Below are 26,141 nucleotides of genomic sequence, written 5' to 3'. Positions count from 1 at the left end.
CCCAAGATATTCTCTGCCTGTTACCCTTCTTGTTCTGATTGGTCTGCCATAAGACCGACTGACCTTATCTTTGCTGGACACTGCCAACCTCTAATTTACCTACCTACCTCTAATTTACCTACCTAAGTCAACAAACCCCAGAGAACTCAACAGTGGTTTATCCTAATCATTCCACTGGCAAGGCTGGCTTTTCTTTTCCTCTCCACAAGTACGTATCACCTCTTTTTCCTTGGATATACACCTGGGTTTACTCAGTACTCACTGTGGAGAGCACTCGAACATGTCTCTAACATTCACTCACTACTGGGGTTTCAATGTCACTGTCCCCATTCAAGTGACCCTCCAAACACAAAAGCCTGTATTCTGAATGCTAACTTAGCAGATCTACCTACTGGAATTAAACAGAACACCTTTTAAAATGCCATTAATTTCTTTCTTTTAATGATTTATTTATTTATTATGTATACAACATTACTTCCATGTATGCTTGCATGCCAGAAGAGGGCACCAGGTCTCATTATAGATGGCTGTGAGCCACCATGTGGTTGCTGGGAATTGAACTCAGGACTTCTGGAAAAGCAGTCAGTGTTCTAAACCTCTGAGCCATCTCTCCAGCCCCATTAATTTCTTAAGATACACCAAGTATCTTAATAGTCTACGTATCTTAATAGTCTACCTTTTGGTACCTGAAAAACCATCCCAATCATCAATAATCCCAAGTAATACCCCTCTTCAATTCTCCCCCGCAAACGAGAGACACCAGTACCTACTCTCACTCAAGGAAGACACCTATCAAACCTGTTTGTTAGAGAACTGTTAGTAATGGCCAGCTGCTGATATGTCCTTTCATTCCAAATTCACTTTGTTTGACTACTCTATAAAAACACATCTAGATCTATTTATCCGTTTCTTTGCCAGTCAGCACTGGGGCTTTGCCTGGCGATGCTTCTAGGTCAGTGAGGAGTGAAAAGCATGACCCAGGGGTCCAGAGCACTGCTAGCTTCTTCATGCCTTGTTGGTTGGCAAACACTGTGGTCAGCTCTTCACATACCTCTAAACAGCACTGAACAGTATTTGGTGTGCTACCTATGTTATCTGTAGTATTACCCAGCAAGTTCCACAACTACATCATAATTTTTCTGCCTTTTGGCAAGCCATGGTGGTGGCAGATTTGCCTTCATGGGGATAGACACAGCTTTTGCATATGAGCTGTTCTTGTCTTCAAAGCTTCTGCTATCCAGTCTCAGAGAATGCTTCTTCACTGTTTTGGTACCTCACAGTACTGTGTCAGGCCATCAGTTCCTTCACAGCAAAAGAAGTGCAGGCTCAGGATGTGGAGTTACCTGTTATTACCACACAGGGCATCACCTGAAAGTTGTTAGCCAACTGGGTAGAAAAGCTTATTGAAGATTTCAGTGATAATGCCAGTTGGGAGGCAACATCCTCTGAGTATAAATTCTGTTCTCCAGGACATGGTCAGTGGGCCTCAATATGCCAGAAACCACAGGTCTGAGGTAGTGGGTCTTTCAGTGATACCCATACCACTTCCAGAACTCCTGCTTCTGCTCTTTAGATCTTGGTCCTGGACAAAGCTTCCAACAAGACAAATCTGGTTCCAATGAAATGTACAAGAAAGCCAGGCACCTGGAGAGTCTGTCCCCCAAATGATGTAAGCAAGCAGGCAGGTACAGGAACAGTCTATGGGCTGGAGCAAACAGCTTTGAATTATGGAGTGGACAACAGTGTTCTGACACTGAGTGAAGGCAGTCGAGATATTCTGGAACCCAGGGAGTCTATGAATTGCTTCTTAGTACTTCTCTGCTTACTAAAGGGTCATGAATACTTACAACAGTAAAAACAGGCAGTACTTTTGAGGATGGAAACCACTGGGAGATAGGTTTGAATGAGCCCACTAGTTAACCCAGCTAAGAATTGGTAAGGAAGGGGTAAGAAATGTAAGAAGGAACCACCAAAGTAAAGGATGAGCTATGAGCAACTACATAAAAATGAGGCACAGGCTTAGCAGCCCCACCTTCAATGTTGCCCAAAGTATAGGTTTTGGATTACAGATGTTCAGCTGTAGAAATATTCTCAAGTCCAAAATTTCAACATTTGAAATGCTTCTCGTCCCACTTGAAACCACCTGCAGTGTGTCTCATGTTTTCAATTAGTTGTGAAATGTGTGAACATTTGTATGGGCTAATCATTTCCTTTCTCTTTCCCATTATGCTTTATTCAAAAGTTACTGAAAGTTAACTCTAATGTAGTATTTAGGAAGAAACTGGCTTGAGGGTCATTTCCTCAGTGGCACATGGCTCTGGGGGATTGCGCACCGTCTTTCTCACAAGAAAGCAAGCTGTTGGACGATGAGCATGGGATGACAATGGAGTCGTCTCACCGCTGTGCTCAAGTTCAAGCACGCACAGCAGAATGTCTATGGAAGGGGAGGTGTCCTCTCAGTACCCACCTCCAATAATCAGTATTTTGGGTTCGTTCTCACTCAAAGGGGGAAATGTACTATTGCCCTTTATATGATTGTTCTCTTTGCTGGCTGGCAGCAAAGCAAGTGAAGAGTGCAGGAAAGACACTACAAGAAAGGGCTGGCCCCCAGTTCTAGTATGCTTTCACTTTCTGCAGCCTAGGCCCCCAGGGCTCACCTCAGCAGAAGCTGCCAGCTGCCACCTGGCTCTGCACAGGAGTGCAGTGCTTCTAGCTTAACATTTTCCTGAGAGTGGTCCTTCCCTTCCTCTGAGGGAGGATCATGCAATGACATTGGGGTGGTAACTACAACAACACAACTGGGTAGCACAAAGCCAAGAGCTCTATATAAGGTATGGGTGCTCTTCTGGGCACCATCTCAGTCTCTTTGCCTTTTTTTTTACAGGCAAACCCATTGCTACTCTAACTCCTTGTCAGTTGATAATTTGTAATTTATGCTCATCTTTCCTTCTCCACTTATTGCCACCCCCCACGCCCCTGTCTTTCTTCTGCTCTGATTATACTACCATTTAGTAAGCTGTAAGGGCAAAGTGGAAATCACAAAATCTCCTACGCCTCCCAGAGCCAACTGTTTATAATAATTATCAACTTCTCTTAAGCCTAATCCTAGTCTCCACTGAATTAATCTAGGCATTCCATTGTCTTTTTCAGTGTGTGTGTGGGGAGCAGAGAAGGACTATTTGGGGAAATGACCAGTGGGGGGGGGGGAGCAGAAGCAACAGGAAATCATAGATATTTATGAAAATACTATAATAATACACATTTGCAAAAAAACCCAAAACAACAACAAACATTTTTTTTTAATCTGAACTTTTTTTATAAATATTTATTTATTATGTATGCAATATTCTGTCTGTGTGTATGCCGGCACACCAGAAGAGGGCACCAGATCTCATTACAGGTGGTTGTGAGCCACCATGTGGTTGCCGGGAATTGAACTCAGGACCTTTGGAAGAGCAGGCAATGCTCTTAACCACTGAGCCATCTCTCCAGCCCAACAACAAACCTTTTTAACCCCCTATTTTCAGAATGAAGTAAAAATACCCTAACTCTTGATTTAGCCTGATCTAGTTATGCAGCACCTTCCCCAGTCAGGCTGCACCAACTACCCAGCCCTCCCTTCCTAAAACCACCACATTTAGATTGTCTCAGTCATGGCCTGGCTGGCATTTCTGACTATGGTTTAGGATGTATCTTGTCATTTATCTAAGTCTTTTTATGCACCGTCCTCTGATCCAGATGACTAAACCTTTCACCTGAATAACCCTACTCTTGATGGGACTTTGGGACAGCAGAGCCTGACAGACACTAGCACTACCTGAGCGCAGTGATGTGTCCCTTAAAGGAACAGCAAAACCTACTTTACTCATGTGTGCTCACACAGTGCAGCAACAACAAGTCTGTGGTGAGCAGCCAGGGCTGCTCTCCTGCACTGGGTGAGGGTACTTTCTGCAAGATCATAACTCAGCTAGGCTTGTCAGTGATAAATACCAACTCAGAATGATTTAATTTTCTCTCACCTCCAGAAAGATCCATCTTATTGCTCTGTACATTTTCTTCTGGTGAGTCTCTCTGAAGTTGGAAAAAGCAATGTGTTAGCAGACTTTACCAAAGAAAACAAGGAGTGAAGAACTTCCCTGTGTTTCATCATATGAACTACAAGCAGATCATACTTTTTTTTTCTTTTTTAAATTTGTCTGCATTTATGTATGCTTGGCACACGTCTGGAATCACCTGCAGAAGCCAGAATAGTTTCAGATGCCCTGGAGCTAGAGTGGAAGTAGCTGTTAACCACCCCCAAGTAAAAGGTGGGAACAGACCTCTGGCCCTCTGGAGAGCAGCAAGTGCTCTTCAACGTGGAACTGCCCCTCCAGTCCTATGTTTTTATTTATTTATTATGGTTTAGTGTATTTTTAATGTGCAGAAAATTATAAAATTTAAGAATTAAGGACTGGCTAATTTTACTCTTAACTCTGCTCATATTTTAAAGACTTAACAATGAGGAATAATTGTGAAGAAAATAAAAAAATAAAACTGGGATAAATTATGAACCACCACTAAAGAGGTTGAGGCTGCTAAGAAAACATACTTACCGAAAAACTGATATTTGAAAACTGTTTAACAAATGGATTTATCCATGCGTCTTCTTGTTTGTTTCCACCTTTCATCATTCCCTTTGTAAAATAAAAGAGTAGAGAAGATGCCATGGCCATCTCTAATTATCTGGACATACTGATGGACTAATCAAACTTCAAGACAATTCCCAACTCTCATTTTTAGCCAATATTTTCTCCTTCAATCAACTCTTACCAGAGTTGTTAGCAATTAAATAAATAAACTCATTTGATTTTCAACTTCCTTTGCTCCAGTCCTCTGGTATAGCTGTAATGTATAGAGAAATCTCTAAAGGCAGGCAGTCAGAAGGAAAAGACAAAAGCAAAGGGCCTTACTGACCCGTGAAGAGAAAAACGGGCCTCTGTGTAATGGAAGACTTTAAAATGGACCGTGCTCTCTGACATATATCATTATTTGGACTTTTAGAATTCTCATACCAAAGTAAAAAACAATAAATAGGTTCTCAAATTAGTCGTAACAATTTAATCCACAACTTAATCATAATATGAGCACTCTGCTGAAAAACCAAAGACCCCCACCAAGTACCTGGCAAGTATTTAGATATCATAATGTCTTTAAAATTTTCAATTTGTGTTGCTAAGAACACAATATCCTGAGCAGCATCTGAGCTGCTTTGGTGGGCTACACAGTACAGATAATTACATAGAGAACCAAAGGGCCATAAATGGCAGCTGTCACAGAGGTAAGCTGGAAGCCAGAGAGACCTAGGCCTCACATTGATGTGATGACCAAAGGACCTTCTGGGTATGAATGTCTCTTTCCCAATGCTACTACCTGTTCCTTCTGACTGTGAAACAGAGCACAGCTTCTTAACTCCCCACAAAGGCAGAGCTCTAAAGCAAGCACCTAACCCTTTCCAAAGATTCTGAAGGCATCTCTGGTTCCTGTTCCCCCTTCCACTGCCTCCCATGGTCTGAACAATTGTCAATCTCTGCCCCTTCCATTATTAAATGCATTTCTAACTGTTTCTCCTTGCCACCTGGGATGCTGTAGTAGCCTCCTGAGATCCCTACCTATGGTCCTTCCTCTACTCCAGCTGGTCTTACACACTAATGTTAGACAGTTCTCTTTAAGTTTTTAAAAAGCCACAGAAGTTGCTTTCTACTAAATTTCACTGGCTCCATACTTAGTAAATAATGAAGCTCAAGTATTTGGAATGATAACACTTTCTCTTTCCTTCATCTAACTACAGAGCCAGCTTTCTTTGTCACTTGTTTTTAGACATTGACTTTTCAGTTCTATCAGGCCACCCCAGGCACCTTTCACATCCCAGCACACATTTGTGTGGAGCTCGACAGCCCATGAAGCTCGCCTGATGCCCCGCCAGAGACTAGGAGCCCCTGAAGGGGCCGCTCTTCAGTGTATGGAAACCCCAGCACCAAGCACAGTACCTGGCACACAGCAGAAGCTAAATAAGAGTTTGCAGTTGCTGTCTAAAGATTTTACTAGTAGAGACAAAGGAGAAAGAGTAAAAAGGCTACACACCCTTTCCCTTCTCCTTTTTTTGCCACTCAGACCCTGTAAGGAAAGACAAAGTCACAAAACAGCATGGTCCAGTGGGAAGAACAAGGTTTTGAATCTCAAGACCTAAACTTAAGTCCTTGCTTTGTCACTTACTAGTTATGCAACTTTGGGCAAGTCACCACCTTTTCCAGTCTCAACTTCCTCCTCAGTGTCCTATCTCAGAAGGTTATGAGAATCAATGATTTATGTAAAACATGTAAAAGCACATCATAAGCTACATGGCCAGGCATCAATAGGCGAATCCAGCCAAATGAAAAAAATTATAAAATGAAAATGGCAGGTCCTAGAGTTTGAATCCCAGGATTAAAAGGGAATAACCTTGGCCTTGAGCTAGGCCAGGTATACACTAAATATATGACTTATCAAGGTCCTCAAAGACAATCATTCTCAAAAAGGGTGATGAGGACATTTCAGAGTCACTTGTGAGACTGGGTACCTATTTTGAAAGATGTCCCAGGAGACTCTGCCTCCAGCCCCCAACCCCCAACACTACTCCCCAGGACACAATAGTTCCTAAACCTGGTTCTACATTAGACATATTTGGCAAACTGGCGCAATTTCCAAAACTTCAGAAGACCTTGGAATATAAAAGACTATGTGTTGAACAAATACAATCCATTTCTCATGTAAAGCCAGGTATGGGAACACAATCTGGAACCGGGGCCCTTCCTAGGGATTTTCATCACAGGACCTTAGGGATGAGGAAGGGACAATGATGATCAGTGAATAAAGAGAATGGTGATTTTGGGTAAGGGGAAAATTGGGACTCTGAGTGAGAAGGTAAAATGAAGATGGAGATGAACTGGCAGTGAGATGGAGAGTCAACATGGAGATTTGCCCTTCTCTTCATCCTCACCACTGCTGGACCACCTGGGGATGGGGCTGGGGCTGGGGTTGCCCCAAGCAGTACTGGTGGAGTTGAGGAGGAGAGAAATCCCAAGCTGTAGCAGTGGGGAGAAAGGAAGTTCCTGTGGTCTTATGTTTTTCTAGATAGCTGCCCATTCAAGAGGCTATACCTAAGTTGGGGGTTGCCTGGACTGTACTGACTGCCATAAATGGGCAGAATAGATTAATTTTCTGTGAGTAAACTACCTTTCAGATTTAAAGTTTCAAGAGCAAAGGTCTTGAAATGTTTACCTTTGATGACATTTTCTTGGTATATGGTGGCCAATTTAAAGATGAGTTAAGCTCTTGAGATGAGTTACTGTTCCACATCCCAATCTCTACATCTTCCTCCTCTTCCCAGCCAGTGGGGCGACTTCCAGGTAATGGCATATCATCACCACACCAGCCATCTTGCATAGATTTGGGCCCTGAATTGTAGATTTGTGATACAAAGACAGACTTTAATGAAACAATTCTTCCAAGAGGGCAAACATTTATCACAGTGCAGAGACATTGGAGCTAAACACAACACACCTTCTCAAATACATGCAATAGAAAACATATGTTTATTTTGCATTGAAAGTTCACTAGAAAAAACATCAAATGAAATTTCCCATGTTTTCATAAATCAGAGGGTTTCTTTCTTTCTTTTTTTCCCCCTTTTCGGTTTTTGAGACAGGGTTCTCTGTGTAGCTTTGGAACCTGTCCTGGAACTTGCTCTGTAGACCAGGCTGGCCTCAAACTCACAGATATCCTCCTGCCTCTGCCTCCTGAATGCTAGGCCTAAAGGTTTGTTACCATCACCACCTGGCAAATCAGAGAGAACTAGACACAGGCAAGGCAGCTTTTTGATCTTTAAAATGACACAAAGGATAGAGGATGGATGAGGCTCAAAAGAATTAGTTTTATATGTTTCTACAGGACTGGTCAAAGAGTATTGAAGTCGCAGGTAGTAAGCAATTAATCTCTAAACACACAGCCCTTGAGGTTCCTACAAGGTATCCTAACCCTAACATGGTAAAAAACAACATTCACTCATCTGTATCTCAGGATCCTTCCCAGTTAAGATTTAATGGCTGGGACATTTGTTATACTATATAAATAAATTATCAATATTTATACAAATTATAAAATGTATTTTATAATTTATTTATAATATATAAGTAACTACATATTATAAATATATATATTTAGTCTTTCAGGTTGAATGGCATGAAAGCTAAGTCAGTTTTAAATAATTGAATGAGATAAGAAAGAAATTAGATTAGGTGGAGGATATATAAGTTATTAGTAGTTAGTTTTGAGAAAAATGTATTGAACATCATATAGAATACACCACATCATAAAGCTACATCAGTGACAATTTAGAAGCACTAGCCTATTATTTAAATATAGTTAATGAGTTCATCAGTACCACTATAAAATGGCTACTAAAGATCAAAAATAACTTACCAGATTTGCTTAATGATTGTGGACCAACAGAGGTGGAGCCCCACGTGGATGTGCTGGATGCCGCAGTAATGGGTTCTCCCCAGCTGGGACCACTGTCTATGGGCTTACCCCAGGCTGAAGTTCCATTATCCACAGTCGTGGCTGGAGTAGAAGGCTCCCCCCAGGGCTCACCCCAGCCTTTGGAAAGTATGGGAAAAGAAGTCATCAACATGCATATAAGGAAGCATAACAAATGAAGGACAAGGAAATACTTGGAAAACAAGACGAAGAACTTCACAGTCACACACCGAACAATGACATTGCGACAAGATGAGGCACACTTTATATAAAGAACATAAATTATTCTGCACTAATATAATTTAACTGTATAATGTTTTAACCTTTTCTTTCAAAACTGCCTTCTGATGCAAGGGCAGATTCTTTTGAATAATTATAGGAAATCCTGTTCCTTTGAGGATGAAGTTAGTTCCTAACTGAACAGAAGCTTGTGATCTGAGGTGGCAGGTGTGGTGGGAAGGGCTATACCAGCCACACCTATAGGAGGGATGCCCTTCCCCCAATACTGCAATAGACAACAACCGACTACACGCCTACACTAGGTGAGCAATGCACTTTATACATACTGATTTACGTTGATTTAAAAGTACATAGGAAAAAAAAGTTTACACTATCATGTTGGAAGTTGTCTAAGACCAAAAAAAAAAGGCCACAAAATTTTCGTTTAAAGAATGAAAACAAAGATGCCTGCCCTAAGAGTTAAACATAAATTATCAGACTAGACTCATATTTAAAAACAAGCAAACAGCAGGGCGGTGGTGGCGCACGCCTTTAATCCCAGCACTCGGGAGGCAGAGGCAGGCGGATCTCTGTGAGTTCGAGACCAGCCTGGTCTACAGAGCTAGTTCCAGGACAGGCTCCAAAACCACAGAGAAACCCTGTCTCGAAAAAACAAAACAAAAAAAAAAAAAAAAAAAAAAAAAAAACAAGCAAACAAACCACAATTAAGTACCAAAAGAATTCATGAAAATATTGCCATCTCTCTATCCAACGAAACATCACGCAACAAAATCCCCATTAAAAAAGGAAATACAGGCCCTGTCACATTCAAAGAAAATGTTGCTATATCAATTTATACAGAAAAGAATTTGCTCAGTATAGGAGAGGAAAAGTGGGAATATACTAGAAAGATACAGTGCAATGTTTTAGATGCACACACTATATCCACTGTTATCAGAGTAGATGTGGACTTTTTAATTTAAAATTTAGATGCCTAGTATAGAAAATTCCTCTAAAGTCTAATACCAAATACCTATAGTACTGTACTCAGTCACTTGGTTAAGCCTTAACTCAGACTGAGAGAAGTATATAACATTGCCACTTAACCCCTTCTACATTCCTAATGGAGAACAGAACATGTAAGGTTCACAGCAACATTGCCCAAGTTGTTGCCTGGTGAACATGACTCCTAGAGTACAGCTGAAAGGCCTCGATGTGCATATCCAAGTGCTCTGTTAAACAAATCTTAAGACAGTATGTCAACACAAAGTTTGCTTCCAGAATACCACTGTATTCCAAAGAGGAACGCTTACCAGAGCCACTGCTTGCCTCCTTGCTTGAGACAGCACTTGCAGATGGCAGCAAACGATGCATCTGTGCTTGCTGGTCTGAGCGGCTGCTGCCGTCTGGGATGTTTTTATTCCACATGTTCACATTTTTGTAGTTGTATTTGCTCGGATCTCCCCAAGCTGAAGTTCCATCGTCAATCTCCATTTTACGTCGTATAGATTCTGGGGATGGCTCCTCCCAGCCTGTGGGTTCTTCCTCCTTTGTTGGAGCTGGAATAGGTCCTCCCAGCCAGCCTGTACCAGGAGGCTTGCCGGTGGCTGGTGGAATTCCCCATGATCCAACAATGTCTTGTTGCTTGTTCCAATCTGGAGAACTAACTGGTTTTGATGAATCTCCCCAACCTAGAGACTGATTACACTTTGGAGGGTCTCCCCATCCCTGGGAAGAATTAGGTTTAGAAGATTCATCCCATCCTGATGAATTATTTGGATTTATATTATTTCCCCATGTAAAAGAACTAGTTTTACCAAGTTCGTTCCAACCAGAAATGGACCTGTCACTGTCACTCCCTCCTGAGCTGGATTTCTTATTAGCCTCACCCCAATGGTTACTCCTGGAAGTTTCTCCCCAGTTATCACTGGCAGAAATGGACCAACCTTGGTTTGACTTTTGTCCATCACCCCACCCCTGTTTGTTCTTTTGCGAATCATTCCATGCAGACTTCTCTTCTTTGCAATTCCCCCACTGATTGCTTTTAACCATTCCTGTAGCAGCAGAATCATCTTCCCACCCCCCCTGGCAGTTTGAGCCTTTGGAATCTCCCCACCTCAGAGTAGGTTTGGGATCGCCCCACCCTGATACAGATGAGGTATCATTACTATTAGGGCTAGTCTTATCTATACATGCCCCTGAGTTAAAAGTCTGTGTTGCAGAGCTTCCCCAGGCCTCTGTCCCATTGTCAGTTTTTCTTTCCCCTCTTGGTGATGTCTCTGTATCCCAGGCAGTATTCTGCTTAATAGGAGTCTGTCCCCAACCAGAGTTGGATAGGACACGTGGATCTAAGTCAGTTCTGTTTACAATGCTTTGGAGTAATGTGTGCTGATCAATTTTTCTTCTATCTCTACTCTGACTTTCCCCCGTTACTTTTTCTTCAAGGCGTCCAGTGCTCTCTGTACTACCATCGCTCTCCACTGTGCCTCCTGTTTTGGCCCACACACTGTTTTGCTCATTTGTCTGAGATGTGGCAGAACCCTGATCCTCTTCCTCAGTAGATTTCCATCCATTTGTAAACTTCTTACCATTGCCATTTGCACTGTCATTGGAATGCTGATTGCTAGGCAGTTTGTTCCACTCAACACTGGATAGACTAGTGCCAGTGTTCTGTGCAGGACTTCCCCATCCTCTTCGACTTCCTCCAGAATTCGCACCATTTCCACTTCCCCATGGTGAACTCTGGGAATTTGTTGTCCCAGACTCCCACATACCTCCCCCTTTATTTGTGGTAACTTGAAAGTTAGTGCCCATAGGCCCATTTACGCCAGGCTGCATTAGAGTTGCATTCACAGTGTCACCATTGGCTTGGCCATTAGGGCCTGCACATTTGTCACCAGAGTAATTAGAACCATAGGCACCCCATGTAGTACCGTAGGAGCCTCCAGTTTTTGACTCTCCATTGCTAAGGTGAGATAGGGAAGTGCCATTCATAACTGACGGAGCCTGTATCTGAGGATGATTCATTGTGCTCACACGCCAGGCCCCTGGATTACTGGTAGGCAGTTCATTATTCTGTACTGAACCAGAGTTTGGTAAACTAGAGGTCATAAAGTTAGTAGTGTTATTTGGTCCAGTTGTTTCAGTGGTGATAGTCTGAGGTTGACCACTGAATAAAACCTTCTGTGTACCACTTACTTCAGGCTCACAAGTTTCCTGAAGGTTGCCCCAGGTACCATGGGTAGAAGAGCCACTGACTTTAGAGTTGATACTCTGATTGTTAGGCATCTGGCCTATGGTACTACACTGAATATTGATGCCAGAACTCCCACTCCCTACAGGCCCTTTTAGGGCAAGTCCATTGTTTTCTAATACTGGCCAGGCACCATGGTTGCTAGCTGAATTCAAAGTGCTTGGATTTAACCCTCCATTTGATGAAGAACTTACAGTGCCCCAAGCATTCATTCTATTGTTACTACTTTCTGATTTGCTTTCAGGAGCATCCACAGAGACCTGACATGTGCTTATTATGGCTCCATGGGGGAAGCCCCATGGCCCAGAACTACTTCCATGGCCCACATTATTGCTGCTGCTACCAACCACAAACTTGCTTTGAGAACCGAGTCCAGTGCTGTTCCGAAGGCCATCTTTTTCACCACCTGTATTCCCTGAAGCCATGACAGTGATGTTTCTCTCTGACTCAGAACTGGAGGCAGAATCAGCATCCATACATTCTGAGGCCAACTCAGGATCACTGCCAGGGGCTGAGGGCCATGCTTCTTTTTCCAACAAGTCCTTTACAGCATTCTTACAGCTTGTGCTACAGTCACTTGTAGAAGACACAGGTCCCCGCTGGCAATTTTCATAATGGGATCCTGAAGTATTATGATTTATATCTAGAATAAAGGAGAAGTACAACTATTTATAAAGTGGAAACCATTTCCAAAATGATATTAAGTAGGCTGAGAAAAATGATGATCCATTACAAATACATGTAGCTCCTCAACATTAGCAAGATGCTCCACAGTACAGCTGAGGTACTAGTCATCTTCCAGCCACCAATTCTCCATGTTCAGTAATTTCACAGGCAGAATTGTGCTGCTTTGTTCGACACCATATAGTATTGTGTGGAACAGAAAGCCCCATAGGAATACCCACTAAATGTATGATGGGCAAAATCCCAACAAACCAAGAATTTTGGAGTAAGGAAGACTAGGTGGCAGTGATGAATTAAGGCAGTCCACACTCACAGAGACTTGACTTGGGAGAAAATGGACTAGGCAGTAAGGAGTCACATTAATAGTATGATTTGATACCATGGAAAAATGATTCTGCTTCTACTATTTTCTCTCAAAGTACAAATGCTAAGTAGATAATAAGAGCGGTTAAGAATGGCAAGAAAAGCAACTAGAGATCAACCTGTAAAGTAACCAGTGAGCATAATTCAAGTAAGTACTGCAAAGAGCACAGACTACTGCTACCTTTTAGAAATACTTTATCAAAAAAGCGATCAGAAGTTGGGTGTTGTCACATCTTTAGTCCAAACCCTCAGGAGGCAGAGCTCTGTGACTCAGAGATAAACGTAGACCTTGTCCTCCTCCCACTGCCAAAAGCAGTCAATTTCATTTGTCTTCTAGTCTCCCTGAGAAGAAATAATTCTATCCTGCAACACACAGCAGCAGCTCTGCAAACATCTGCACCAAGTCCTTGGCACAATTCTAGAGCACAAGTATTGTCCTTACTTTGCAGGAGAGAAACCAAGGGGCAACAGTTAAAATACTTTTAGAAACTGAATGAGAGGGGCAAGAGATGTGCTGGATAGCTTCATGTCAACTTGACATAAGCTAAGACATGAGAGGAAAACAACCTCAATTAAGAAAATACCTCCAAGTCAAGTCTGGTTGTGCAGGTCTTTAATCCTAGCCTGAGTGCTGGGATTAAAACTCTTAAGAAACAAAAACGAATGACAACAAAAAATGCCTCCATAAGATCAGGCTGTAGGCAAGCCTGTATGGCATTTTCTTAATTCGTGATTGATGCAGGAGGGTCTAGCTCACTGTGGGTGGTGTCATCCCTGGGCTGGTGGTCTTGGGTTCTATAAGAAAGCAGGCTGAGCAAGCCATGGAGACAAAGTCAAAAAGCAGCACCCCTCCATGGACTCTGCATCATCCCCTGCCTTGTTTGAGTTCCTGTCCTGACTTGACTTCCTTTGATGATGAACAGTGATATGGAAGTGTAAGTCAAATAAACCCTTTCCTCCCCAACTTGCTTTTTGATCATGGTGTTTCATGACAGCAACATAAACCCTAACTAAGACACAAAATAAGTCAGAGTCCTCCATAAAGCAAAGTAACTAAAATTCCACGACGAGCACATCAGCAACAATAGGACTCAAGCTTGGATTCTTCATAGCGGCTAGAGAGCAACAACCTATGAAACGAGGTTATGTTATTTTCATTTGAGGGTAAAGAATGCTGGGAACTGAACTCTTCTCATGTTGGGCGAGCATTCTACCACTGAGGGGCAAGAGATGTTCTACTTCATTCCTGATCCAATGCTGAGATGGGGGTCTCTAAGTGCTGCCCAGGTGGCCTTGAATTTGTGAACAATCTTTCAGCACTACCTATAAAAATGTTGAGATCAAAGACTTGTGCTACCAGACCATCATTAAGAACAAAATGACAGCACATATCACAGCTAGTGTCAAGTTTACTACAATTACGCCTCGACAATGCCTCCTTCTAGAAAATATGTGGAGTATAAAACTTTTCTACTAATTTCCCTTAACTTAATAAAAATACTTAAGCAGCTCCGTTTTCATCACTATCCCCACCTTGGACCACTGTGATGTCAACTACAATTACCTGCATCATGTATTGACATTTCCATAAGCAGCAATAAAAAAAAAATCACTGAGCATCTATAATAAAACTACCCACACTGAAAATAAGAGTATAGACTTGGAGTGAACAATGAAAATGCCCAAAGCATTCCCACTACAACATGGAAAAAGAATACATGTCAACAACACTACTACTCAATCCTGTGCTGGAAGGACTACCTGATACATTATAACAAGATAAATTCACAAGGACACAAAAAAACCCAATCATATGGACATAGCTTAGTTGGTGGAATGCTTGTCTAGCATACACAAAGCCCTGGGTTCAGTTCCCACCACTGCAGAAACTGGGCATGGTAATACAAGTGTATGATCCCAGCAGTGGAGGGATGTGGTAGTGGAAAGAGGAGTATCTAAGTTCAAAGTCATCATCAGCTGCATAATGAGCTAGATAGAGGTCAACCTGAGCTACACAACACATTCTGTCAAAAAATAAAAATTACCAAGAAAAAGTGACTTTACTATATACCGTGTGTGTGAGAGAGAGAGAGATCTCGATTTTCAAAAGTCATAAAATCACTTAGAAAATAAGTAACAAAAATACTTGAAAGTCCTATATAATTAGGCTTTATTGCAGCCCATAGAAATAAACTTGCTACAGAAACTCAATCCTGGAAGGAATGAAGCAGCAAGACTCTGTGCTCAACCAGAGATGTATAAGAGAATTAAAAGTGACTTAGACATGTGTGTTTAACAAGTACAAGAACTGCCCCCAGTCTCAAACAGTGGGAGCCTGCAGGATCACATAACAGACAACACAGTGCACCAAGAGACTGTATAAGCACTACTAAACCTGAAGCCAACTTACTAACAGAACCAAGTAGATGCCAAAGTTAGAGCAAAGGTCAACATTTTAAATTTGTAGGAGAAAAGAACTTGGAAAATGTTTTTTTTCTTAATGAGACAATAAATCAAAGCCAGCAAATAATTAAAGTTTTTTAAAAGGGGAGGAAAACAAGTTACTGGTAAAGAGAACGTTTTATTCATCAAAGAAAAGAAACCAGGCAGGCCATGGCAAGTCTCTGTGAGTTTGGGGCTAACAGCAGGAGCCCTGCTACAGCTGTCATCCCAGAACTAAGGAGGCTGGTGCAAGGGCATGAAGAGTTTCAATCTAGTCTGGGTCAAAAAGTGAGTCTTTGTCTAAACCATCTACCTCCAGCCCACACCAAAAAAAGAAACCATAAAATAACCAATTTTTTCTTACAGAGAATGAAAACAGCAGCAGCTGCTGACTCTGCAAAGGAGTTCCATCACCTTTAATGCTACTACAAGTGTTCTCTGATTCCGACATTGACCTTGCCTGGAGATGTTTGTGGTGATCTAATGGTTTGCTATTGTTGTTATTTTAATTATTTTAGGAATAAAATTAATATTGCTGTTATTCTTAATTACTTTAGGAAAATATGGATATACCTTCAGTAATTATGACTTAAAATTCCATTTTGAAACTGTAGCATACTTGATATTTTCAATAAATCCTAATTGATAAATTATTTCTAAAGTGAATTATCACAGATGACTTCTCAAGACATTTTTGATTTTGAAAATGCTACCGTATAGAAAGAAATGGTGGCAAAAGGAAATGGCAACTCAGGAATCAGTCAGAAGCTGATCAGACACAAAAGTCCAGTAGAAGAAGGAAACCAATGCTCATTACTCTAAGCAACGAGAAATAAAACATTCAGGCTCGTAAGTACAATATGACCGTGACTTTGCCCCAAGAAACAGTGAGGAACACTGCAATCGTAAACCCCTGTATTACAGGAAGGAAGGGAGCATTACTGAGTAAATGTAAAATCAAAGTTTTCATACAGTGTGCTGCTACACATTACTAAGTGAAATCCATATTACCATCAGTGCTGAGCATGGTGGTGTACACCTTTAAAACTAGCACTGGGGAGGCAGAGGGATCTCTGACTTAAGAGGCCAGCCTGGTTTTACAGAGTGAGTTCTAAGATAGCCAAGGCCACACAGAGAAACCTTGTCTTGAAAACACAAAACAAACAAACAAACAAACAAACAAACAAAAAATGCCATCAGCATCCCATTCAGAAACAATTCTAGGAGAGGCGCTAGCTGACCCAGACCTAGAAGGATGAAACAGTGTATTGGGGATACCTGGGCAAACAGGGTCTAGAGAGCAGAGCCAAAACAGCTGATGTCAGCTAAATGACTGATGGAAGAAACAACACTCTCAACAAGAATTGAAGCTGAAGGAAATTCAATAGTTTTTTTCCCTCTCAAATACTTAAATGTTCCTTTTTAACTTAAACACTTTAAGTCTCACCAGAAGAAAGCTTCAAAAGTAAATAATACTCAGGGCTGATGATGATTCAGTAAATAATGTTCAGAGTACCTATTTCTGAGCTGTTGGTCTAGGAGCAGCAAACTTCTGCTCCAATTAACAAATATTTTCATGGGCAAGATGGTCTATGATAACTACTCAATTCTGCTGATGTGTCTTGGAATCAGTTAATGAGACAACATGTCAATGAGGAGGCACAAGAAAGCTGAACACATTAGTCAGGAAAAGCATGCTGCTTTTGACCAGATATTAACTATGTCCTTCCACTAAGCAAGCAACTGACAGTAAAAAGGGGAGAAAAGAAACAGAAATCTGGAGTTCAAAATGAGCAGAGTATGATAAACCGTGAGTCATGACTAACAAAGGTAAGATTCAAGAATGATTTTGATGACTCTAGATGGGTTTGTGAATGAATGGTGTGCCAATCTGTGGCGGACAGAGGCATCAAGAAGCAAGATGAGTTCAAGTTTGGACATACTGAGTTTAAAGGAACCTAATATTAGCTGAAGATTCCAGATGACATGGCCCCTGAAACATGGAGAAACATGAAACAAAGACATGGAAAGGAATAAAACTTGAGAGCTGGTCAGAGAAACTGCTAAATACACAAGAGGAGCAGAGGGTACAAGAAGAGAAGAGATAGACATTATGCAGAGATTTTTAACATTTTTTATTTTTTTTTTAAAAAAAAAAGAAAACAAACTTATCTTTTATCATTATACATACCAATCCAAGTTCCCACTCCCTCTCCTCCACAACTCCCCCAGCCCCCATCTATTCCTCAGGCACATTACTTTGGGGAAAGTCCAAGGCCCTCGTTACTATATCTAGGCTGAGCAAGGTATCCATCCAAAGAGAATAGGATCTCAAAAAGCCAGTACAAGCAGTAGAGATAAATCCCAGTTCAACTGCCAGTGGCCCCTCAGTCTGCCCCAGCTATGCAGCTGTCAACCACATTCAGAGGGACTGGTTTGGTCCTATGCTTCCCTCCCAATCCGGCTGGAATTGGAGATCCCATTAGCTCAGGTAAACTGTTTCAGTGGGTGAACCCATCAAGGTCTTGCTTGACCTCTTTGCTTATATTCTCATTTCTCCCACTCTTCAACTGGACTTTGGAAGCTCAGTACAGGTCTCTGCCTCTGTTTCCATCTGTGGCTGGATGAAAGTTCTACAGTGATATTTAAGATATGCGTCATTCTGACTACAGGGCAAGGCCAGTTCAGGAACCCTCTCCTCTATTGCTTATGGTCTTAGCTGGGGTCATCCTTGTGGATTCCTGGGAATTTCTCTAGAGCCAGGTTTCTTGCTAGCCCCATAACAGCTCCCTCAATCAAGACATCTTTCCTTTTTCTCATCTCTGTCCTTCCTCCATCTCGACTATCCCGTTCCCTCAAGTTCTCCTCACATCTCCCCTTTTCTCTCCTTCCACCTTCCTTTCCCTCCCTATCCCCATGCTCCCAATTTTTCAGGCAATCCTGTCTATTTGGACTTTCCAGGTAGATCTATATATGTTTTCCTTAAGAGTTTACCTTATTACTATAGACTCAATATCCTTTGTTTATAACTAGTATCCACTTACAAGTGAGTACATACTATATTCATCTTTTTGGGTCTGGGTTACTTCACTCAAGATTGTATTTTCTAGTTCCATTCATTTGCATGCAAAATTCAAGATGTCATTGTTTTTTTTTCCCCCAAGTAGTACTCTAATGTGTAAATGTGCTTTATTTTCTTTATCCATTCTTCAGTTTGAGAGGCATCTAGGTTGTTTCCAGGTTCTGGCTATTACAAATAATGCTGCTATGAACATAGCTGAACAAATGCCTTTGTAGTATGATTGAGCATCTTTTGGGTATATCTTTGGGTATATTACCCAAGAGTGGTAATGCTAGATCCTGATGTAGGTTGATTCACAATTTTCTGAGAAACCGCCATACTGATTTCCAAAATGATTGTACAAGTATGCATTCCTACAGCAATGGATGAGTGTTTCCCTTACTCCACATCCTGTCCAGTATAAGCTATCGTTGGTGTTTTTGATCTTAGCCATTCTTACAAGTGTAAGATGGTATCTCAGAATTATTTTGATTTGCATTTCCCTGACGGCTAAGGATGTCTAAAATTTCCTTAAGTGTCTTTCAGTCATTTGAGATTTCTCTGTTGAGAATTCTGTTTAGTTCTGTACCCCATTTTTTATTGGATTATTTAGAATTTTGATGTCTAATTTCTTGATTTCTTTATATATTTTGTAGATCAGTCCTTTGTCTGATGTGGTGAAAATCTTTTCCCATTCAGTAGGCTGCCTTTTTGTGTTACTGTGTCCTTTGCTTTACAGAAGCTTCTCAGTTTCTCAATTTCAGGAGGTCTCATTTATTTATTTATTTATTTATTTATTTATTTATTTATTTATTGTTTATTATTTATTATTGCTCTGTCTCCTGTGCTCATGAATTGAAGTCTACTTCCCACTTTCTCTTCTGTGAGGTTCAGTGTGGTCAGATTTATATTGAGGTCCTTAATCCATTTCGATTTGAGTTTTACGCATGGGGATAGATATGGGTCTATTTGCATATTTCTACATGTTGCCAGTTATGCCAGGACCATTTGTTGAAGATGCTTTTTTTCCATTGTATAATTTTAGCTTCTCTGACAAAAATCAGGTGTTCATAGGTGTCAGGGATGGTGATGACTCCGTAAGCTCCTTTATTGTACGGGATTGTTTTGGCTATCCTGGGTTTTTCAGTTTTTCCATATGAAGATGATTATTGTTCTTTCAAGGTCTGTGATTTTTCTGTTGAGAATTCTGTTTAGTTCTGTACCCCATTTTTATTGGATTATTTAGAATTTTGATGTCTAATTTCTTGATTTCTTTATATATTTTGTAGATCAGTCCTTTGTCTGATGTGGTGAAAATCTTTTCCCACTCAGTAGACTGCCTTTTTGTGTTACTGTGTCCTTTGCTTTACAGAAGCTTCTCAGTTTCTCAATTTCAGGAGGATTTTTGATGGGGACTGCATTGAATCTATAGATTGCTTTTGGTAGGGTTGCCATCTTTATTATGTTGAACCTACCTATCCAAAAGCATGGAAGATCTTTCCATTTTCTGGTATCTTCTTCAATTTCTTTTTCCAAAGACTTAAAGTTCTTGTACAGTTCTTTCACTTCTTTGGTTAATGTTAATGTTACCCCAAGATATTTTATGTTGTTTGTGGCTATTGTGAAAGGTGATGTTTCTCTGATTTCTTTCTCAGCTTATCATTTGTATGTAGGAGGGCTACTGACTTTTTTGAGTTGATCTTGTATTCTACCAAATAATTGAAGGTATTTATCATCTGTAGGAGTTCCCTGGTAGAGTTTGTGGGTCACTTATATACTATCATATCATCTACAAATTACAAAAGTTTGACTTTCTTTGTTTTCAATTTGTATCCCCTTGATCTCTTTTTGTTGTCTTATTGCTATAGCCAGAACTTCAAGAACTATGTTGAAGAGACATGCAGAGAGTGGACAGCTTTGTCTTGTTCCTCCTGATTTTAACGGAATCACTTTCTTAAAAATGAAGCTTTTAAGAAAGTGATTAGAAAGAAAAAAAAATCAAAACCAAACACCAACAACATCTACTTACAAGAGACTTTTGAAAACAAAACAGAATTCACATTTCAATACTTTCAACAGTCTGCACCTGACATCTTGGTATCAACAGCTCTCTGGTTAGTGAGCAAGAGGAAAATCACAGAGAACTATAGCAGTGTATGCCATTACTGTAAGACTTCTAAAAATAGAAGGACAAAAGTTCTCTAAGAGTCTCAAGGATATAGTGACCTCTTTAGAGAAACTCAAAGCAAGTAGACATTACAGTGTTCCCAGGTGAAAAGAAGGACAGTGGGTGCTAGAAGTGCAAGTTATACATGCTACCTTGGAAGAGACCAATGGGAGGGGTAAGACCATTTCAATCTTCAAACACTTTCAGAAATCTTAATGCCCTCCAAATTTTTACTCATTTCACATTATAGCTTAAATGTCTTTGAGCTTCCTTTTAAAAAAGAAAAATAAAAAAAATGGAGGGAGGGAATATTTCAAATACAGGAAACTGATAAAAAATAATTTCTGTAATACCACTTTAATAAGTACAGAGTGCTAGGGGAAGACTCCCTACATTCTTCTCTACATGTCTATTTTGCCAATAGACAAATAAAACCTTTACATTTTATATTTGAATTTATCCATAAACAATATGGTACTATCTTACATGCTTTTTTATATTTCATACCATGAACAAACAAAGCTACCTTGAAATGTCGAGCAGAAATGTGAACAACTATTAGAAGACACTGATGAATTCTTAGTAGTCCTGTGGACAGGGGATATAAACAACAGTGTCAAAGCTGGAGAAGAGACTACCCCTAGTGTCAGGGCACTAAAGAGGAAGTGCCATGAGGTTCACCATTTCATCTTCAAAAGGTTTAACCATAATGTATGTGTGCTGTGTGTGACAGAAAAAACAAAACACAGTGAGTCAACAAAGAGTGGTGCCAGCCCTTGGGCTAGAGAGGATGGACATAAACTGTTCTAGTCTTTGTAACTGTACCACATGGATTATGCCATATAGAAGAGAAGGAGAGATTATAGCATTCTGGCCATAAGAACACTATTCTGTCCGGGCTGCTGAGTGATATTACCACCACTAGAGTCTTCTAACTCAGGCTAATTGAGCAAGAGCAGGCTATGAGTCAAGTGCAAAGAGGTAATCTGAGACTGTGTTTACTGTTCCTACAGTGTGCATTATGTAAGTGTGAGTACCTGTGTGCTATAGGTCAGAAGACAACTCTGTGGTGTCAGTTTTCTCCTATTAACTTCACAGGGTTCTCGAGATTGAACTCGGGTCATTAGGCTTTGCAGAGCCAGTGTTTTTACCTAATGAACCATCTTGACATCCCCCATCAATCACACTGTTGGAGACTATATCAGATAATGACAGGTCAGGGCTTAGCATTGCACAAGGTCCTAACAAAACTGAAGTGCAGAGCTGCTTGAGAAGAGAACCCACTATTTATATCCCTTACCTGCTAGCCTGAGGGTGGTTTTGCATCTCATCTAAGTATTCATTTTACTCTTTGCACAGAATATACTAGGACAAGGGAGGCATCTTTTTTCCTCTTGACCATGAAAATTTGAATTTGATTTCTATGTATTGCATCATGACAAATCTACTCCTAATCTAAAAAGGCTAAATACAAGCAATTCTGAATTCTGTATCATCTACACAATTAAAGTGTCTCTGAGTGTCTGAGCATGTAACTTACACTGTCATCACTAGTTGGCTGCTTCCTAATGTATAGAACAAATATGGTACTATCTGATGTATGAAAAAAGAATATATGCACCTCACTTGTACACAGTCATGACACACACCCTGTGAAGAGCAGTCCTGCGATCGTCACACTCATTACCATTAGCTCTGTAAGATCTGATTCTTACAAGGAACCTTTTCTGGCTGACTTCTCATGGTCTGTTTTATAGCTAAAGTTTCAGCTACCACTACAAACAGAATATACAGTGATACATTAATGTAAGTACATGAAATACACTTGCAAGAGGAGAGTCAGAAATATCTTTTAAAGACAAAAAGTACCAGGGCTAGAAAGCTGGCTCAGTGGTTAAGAGCACTTAATGCTCTTGCAGGGGATCCAGGCTCAGTTCCTAGCACCTACAAGGGGTTTACAGCTGCCTTGATCTCAAGTTTCAGGAGATATGATGCCCTCTTCTGGCCTCTGTGGGCTCCTGCACACACAGTACATATGTACTCATGTAGGAGCACATGTACAGATATATTTAAAAAAATTTAAATAAACCTTTAAAGACAAATGTGCCAATTTTATTCTCTGGAGTGTTTAAGTTTCAGTCTTCCTTACCTAATGGCTTCGGGATTTAATGCCTCCAAATAAATGTATAGCTGCTTACTAAGCTCTTTATTAAAAGAATTTATTTATTTATTTATGCATTTTATGTATATGGTACTTTGCCTGCATGTACATCTGCATACCAGAAGAGGGCATAAGGCAACTATGAGATGCCATGTGGGTTCTGGGAACTGAACTTAGACCTACTGAACCATCTCTCCAGCCCTGCCTGAACCTCCTAAAAACAGGTAGGGATGGGGAGGCAGCACGAACTTCTTCATTGATTTCTTTGGAGGCTTTTTCTTCCTATGCTCACACATGGTAACTTCTCATCAGAATGAGCATCTACAAAACTTGACTCTTTTGACCCATACTCATTTTGTGTATGTGTACATGTTGGCCATATGTAGGCATGTGTGCATGTGGAGGGCAGAACCCAATGCTAGGTGTCTCCAATCTTATTTTTCCACACAAGGTTTGTCACAGAACCTGGACATGGCCAATTTGGCTAGATAAGCTTGCCAGCAAGTCCCAAGGATCCTCCTTTACCATGTCTTCCCTGTGCTGGGATTACAAATGTGCATCACTCTATTTGGCTTTTTTAAAATAGGGATGCTGAAAAATCTGAACTTGGTCCTTATGCTTGCACAGTAAGCACTTTACTGAGTGATCATCCTTCCAGCCCCACACTTATTGAGATACACAACTCTTATACTACCGTTGTTTCCATTTTTAAAATAGCTTTATTCTTCCCTTTCCCAAAAGGAAGAGGCATACCTAAACTTTTCTAAATATACGTCCCTTCACTGCCTGTTTATCATATACCACCCTACCTGGCTCACATCAGGGACTCAGGCATTTCATGGATAAGGAACACTCTCCTAAGATCTTAGTAACAGATTGCTTATGCCAATGAAGAATACATTTTCTTTTAACCTGGCTTCCCAAATAAAATTCAACTTCTTTTTATAAAGATTTATTTATTATGTCTGCAGGGTTCTGCCTGCATGTATACCTCCATGCCAGAAAAGGGCACGAGATTTCATTACAGATGATTGTGAGACACCATGTGGTTTCTGGGAATTGAACTCAGGACCTCTGGAAGATAAGTCAGTGCTGTTAACATCTAAGCTATCTCTCCAGCCCCCTCAACTTCTTAATTATCTACAACCTGGATTATATACAATGTTAAACTGTTTTGGAAAGTGAAGGTCTTTCTATAAATGTAAGAGTAAGCTAACTAATCTTGTTTTGGAGTTATCTGAAATGAGGGAACCTCAATGGAGAAAATGCTTCCATAAGATCCCATGAATTAGCTTTTTGATCAATCTGACACAGGTAGTATGTGGTTTTGGGGAACAGGAAGTAGTTTTAATCATGATAACAATATGTGTCCTTCTCATAATGTGCAGCTCTAGAGACATGGATTAGAAACGTCTTCCTTTTCCTTTCCTATCACAAGTAATATATTGCCAAAGAGCACCATGGTGGTTATGAGCACAGCTCTGGAATCAGACAGAACTTTGAGTCCAAAATGTACTACTTACTAGCTGTGAAGTAGGACAATATATTTTAACACAGAGCAGTGCTTGGCATACATAAAAGAACATCCAGGCAGCAAGTGATAGTCACCAGGGATGGTCAGTGATAATGGAGGGCTGTAGAAGAGGAAATGTGCATAACCGCATAACACAAGGAGTGGGGAGGGCTCACTTTTAACTACAAACTTAATAAATATGGGAACTGAGAGAAGATGAAAACAATCACAATATTCACTTTCTAAGTAAGGTAAGTATGTAACTGGCAGTAAAGAATTCTCCACTCAAGTGGCCTATTCAGGATTCTTAAAGCCCAGCTCTTGAGTTCTTGCCATACAAAACATATCACCAAAAAAATCAGAGATTATAAACGTTACTACACTACCAAAAATGAGTCCTCTAGGAAAGGTCTTTTCTCACCTGACTGGGTTTTGCTGTTCTGCACCTCTCCGTTATTTGGTGGCTGTTGATTTGTTACAGCACTGCTTTCTGATTGGTTGCTTAACACCTTAACAGCAGATCCCAGGTTTGCTGCTATGACAGGAAAATGCTGACCCCTCTTTAGAAGCTGTTTGTGTTCCTGGTGGCGAAATCGTGGAGGTACTTCACGAGGATACCGAGGCAAGGCCTGTGGCTGCTGTTGCTGCTCTTGCTGCTGCTGCTGCTGTTGCTGCTGCGGCGGCGGCTGCTGATTGCTGGCTGTAGCTCGCTTGGCATTATTATTAGTGCTGGTTGCTGTGGAAGTGCCGTTATCAGAGTTGGCAGGCTGAGGCTGGCTTACACTGGGCTTTATCTGTTCTGGCACTAATTCCAACAAAAGAACAGAGGTGGAAAAGATTAGCCAGTGAAGTACACCTTACCCTCAAACTCAAAGGCACTATGAAAACAACCCGAACAGAAGCTTTAACCATCAGAACAGCCTCATTCAGAGGCTCAAATTTCTGAAGAGATGCCACTGCCTAGAGTCAAACTTTACTTCTCCTGACAAGCTACTCAAGTATCCAAAAGGGTGCACATTCTTGTGCTGGGGTTACAAGTGGATACAGTCATGTTGTACTTGGTCACTACTTTAAGTATTTAGAAGATACAGGTGGAAAAGGCTTTATTTCCATACAAAGGGCAAAATTATGAATTTTCCACTGGTGAATATATCTAAGCAAAGAACAAGTTCTGAACAGGATGCAAATGCAGGAGACAGGATGGAACCTGTGCAGCTTTCAAGAGTGAGGAATGACAAATCTAAGAAAATACTTGTGTGGTGCATGATTGACTGGAAAGTGATAGGTGATTCTAACTTATCACTTAACAGCACGAATATCTGTAAATAAACTAATGGAAGAACCTTAAAGCTGCAAAAATAGACCTCATTCTCAAAACCACAATTGGCATGGTATCTGGACTTAGGCTTTAACTTCAGCCTCAATGAACCTGCTGTAAGACATTCCAGTATCAAATGCTTTAGTCATTACAAAGCACAGGACATATGCCTGTTTAAGTACTGGCTATTCTGTAATGGTGGTATGGTAGTTTGAAAGAAAAGGCCCAAAATAGTGTCCAAAGAGAGTGGAACTATTAAGAGGTATGGCCTTGTTGGAGCATATATGGAAATATGTTAGAGGAAATGTGTTATTGTGGAGCAGGGCTTTGAGGTTTCATGTACCTAGTGAGACAGACCACTTCCTGTTGCCTGCTGATCAAGATGTAGAACTCTCAGCTACCTTTTC

The 26,141-nt window shown here is 40.8% G+C and overlaps 1 protein-coding gene across 8 annotated transcripts in view; it reads right to left on the bottom strand.

Annotated features, from left to right (window-relative positions):
- Positions 1-26,141, bottom strand: part of Tnrc6a (trinucleotide repeat containing 6A) — a 170,611-nt gene that overhangs the window by 14,724 nt on the left and 129,746 nt on the right. For 7 of the 8 annotated variants that reach the window (XM_026778200.1, XM_026778198.1, XM_026778196.1 and 4 more), the window contains 7 exons: positions 24,838-25,221; positions 10,086-12,668; positions 8,497-8,673; positions 7,297-7,472; positions 6,121-6,153; positions 4,593-4,673; positions 4,020-4,071 (listed from right to left, as the gene is read on the bottom strand). In XM_026778200.1, coding sequence (XP_026634001.1) covers positions 4,020-4,071; positions 4,593-4,673; positions 6,121-6,153; positions 7,297-7,472; positions 8,497-8,673; positions 10,086-12,668; positions 24,838-25,221 — 3,486 coding nt within the window. The remainder of the gene's footprint in view (positions 1-4,019; positions 4,072-4,592; positions 4,674-6,120; positions 6,154-7,296; positions 7,473-8,496; positions 8,674-10,085; positions 12,669-24,837; positions 25,222-26,141) is intronic. The other variant, XM_026778197.1, reaches the window with a different exon arrangement.

This window comes from Microtus ochrogaster, unplaced genomic scaffold, assembly GCF_000317375.1.
Source record: "Microtus ochrogaster isolate Prairie Vole_2 unplaced genomic scaffold, MicOch1.0 UNK111, whole genome shotgun sequence".
NCBI classification, from domain to species: domain Eukaryota; kingdom Metazoa; phylum Chordata; class Mammalia; order Rodentia; family Cricetidae; genus Microtus; species Microtus ochrogaster.
This window is presented reverse-complemented; position numbering and strand designations above follow the sequence as displayed.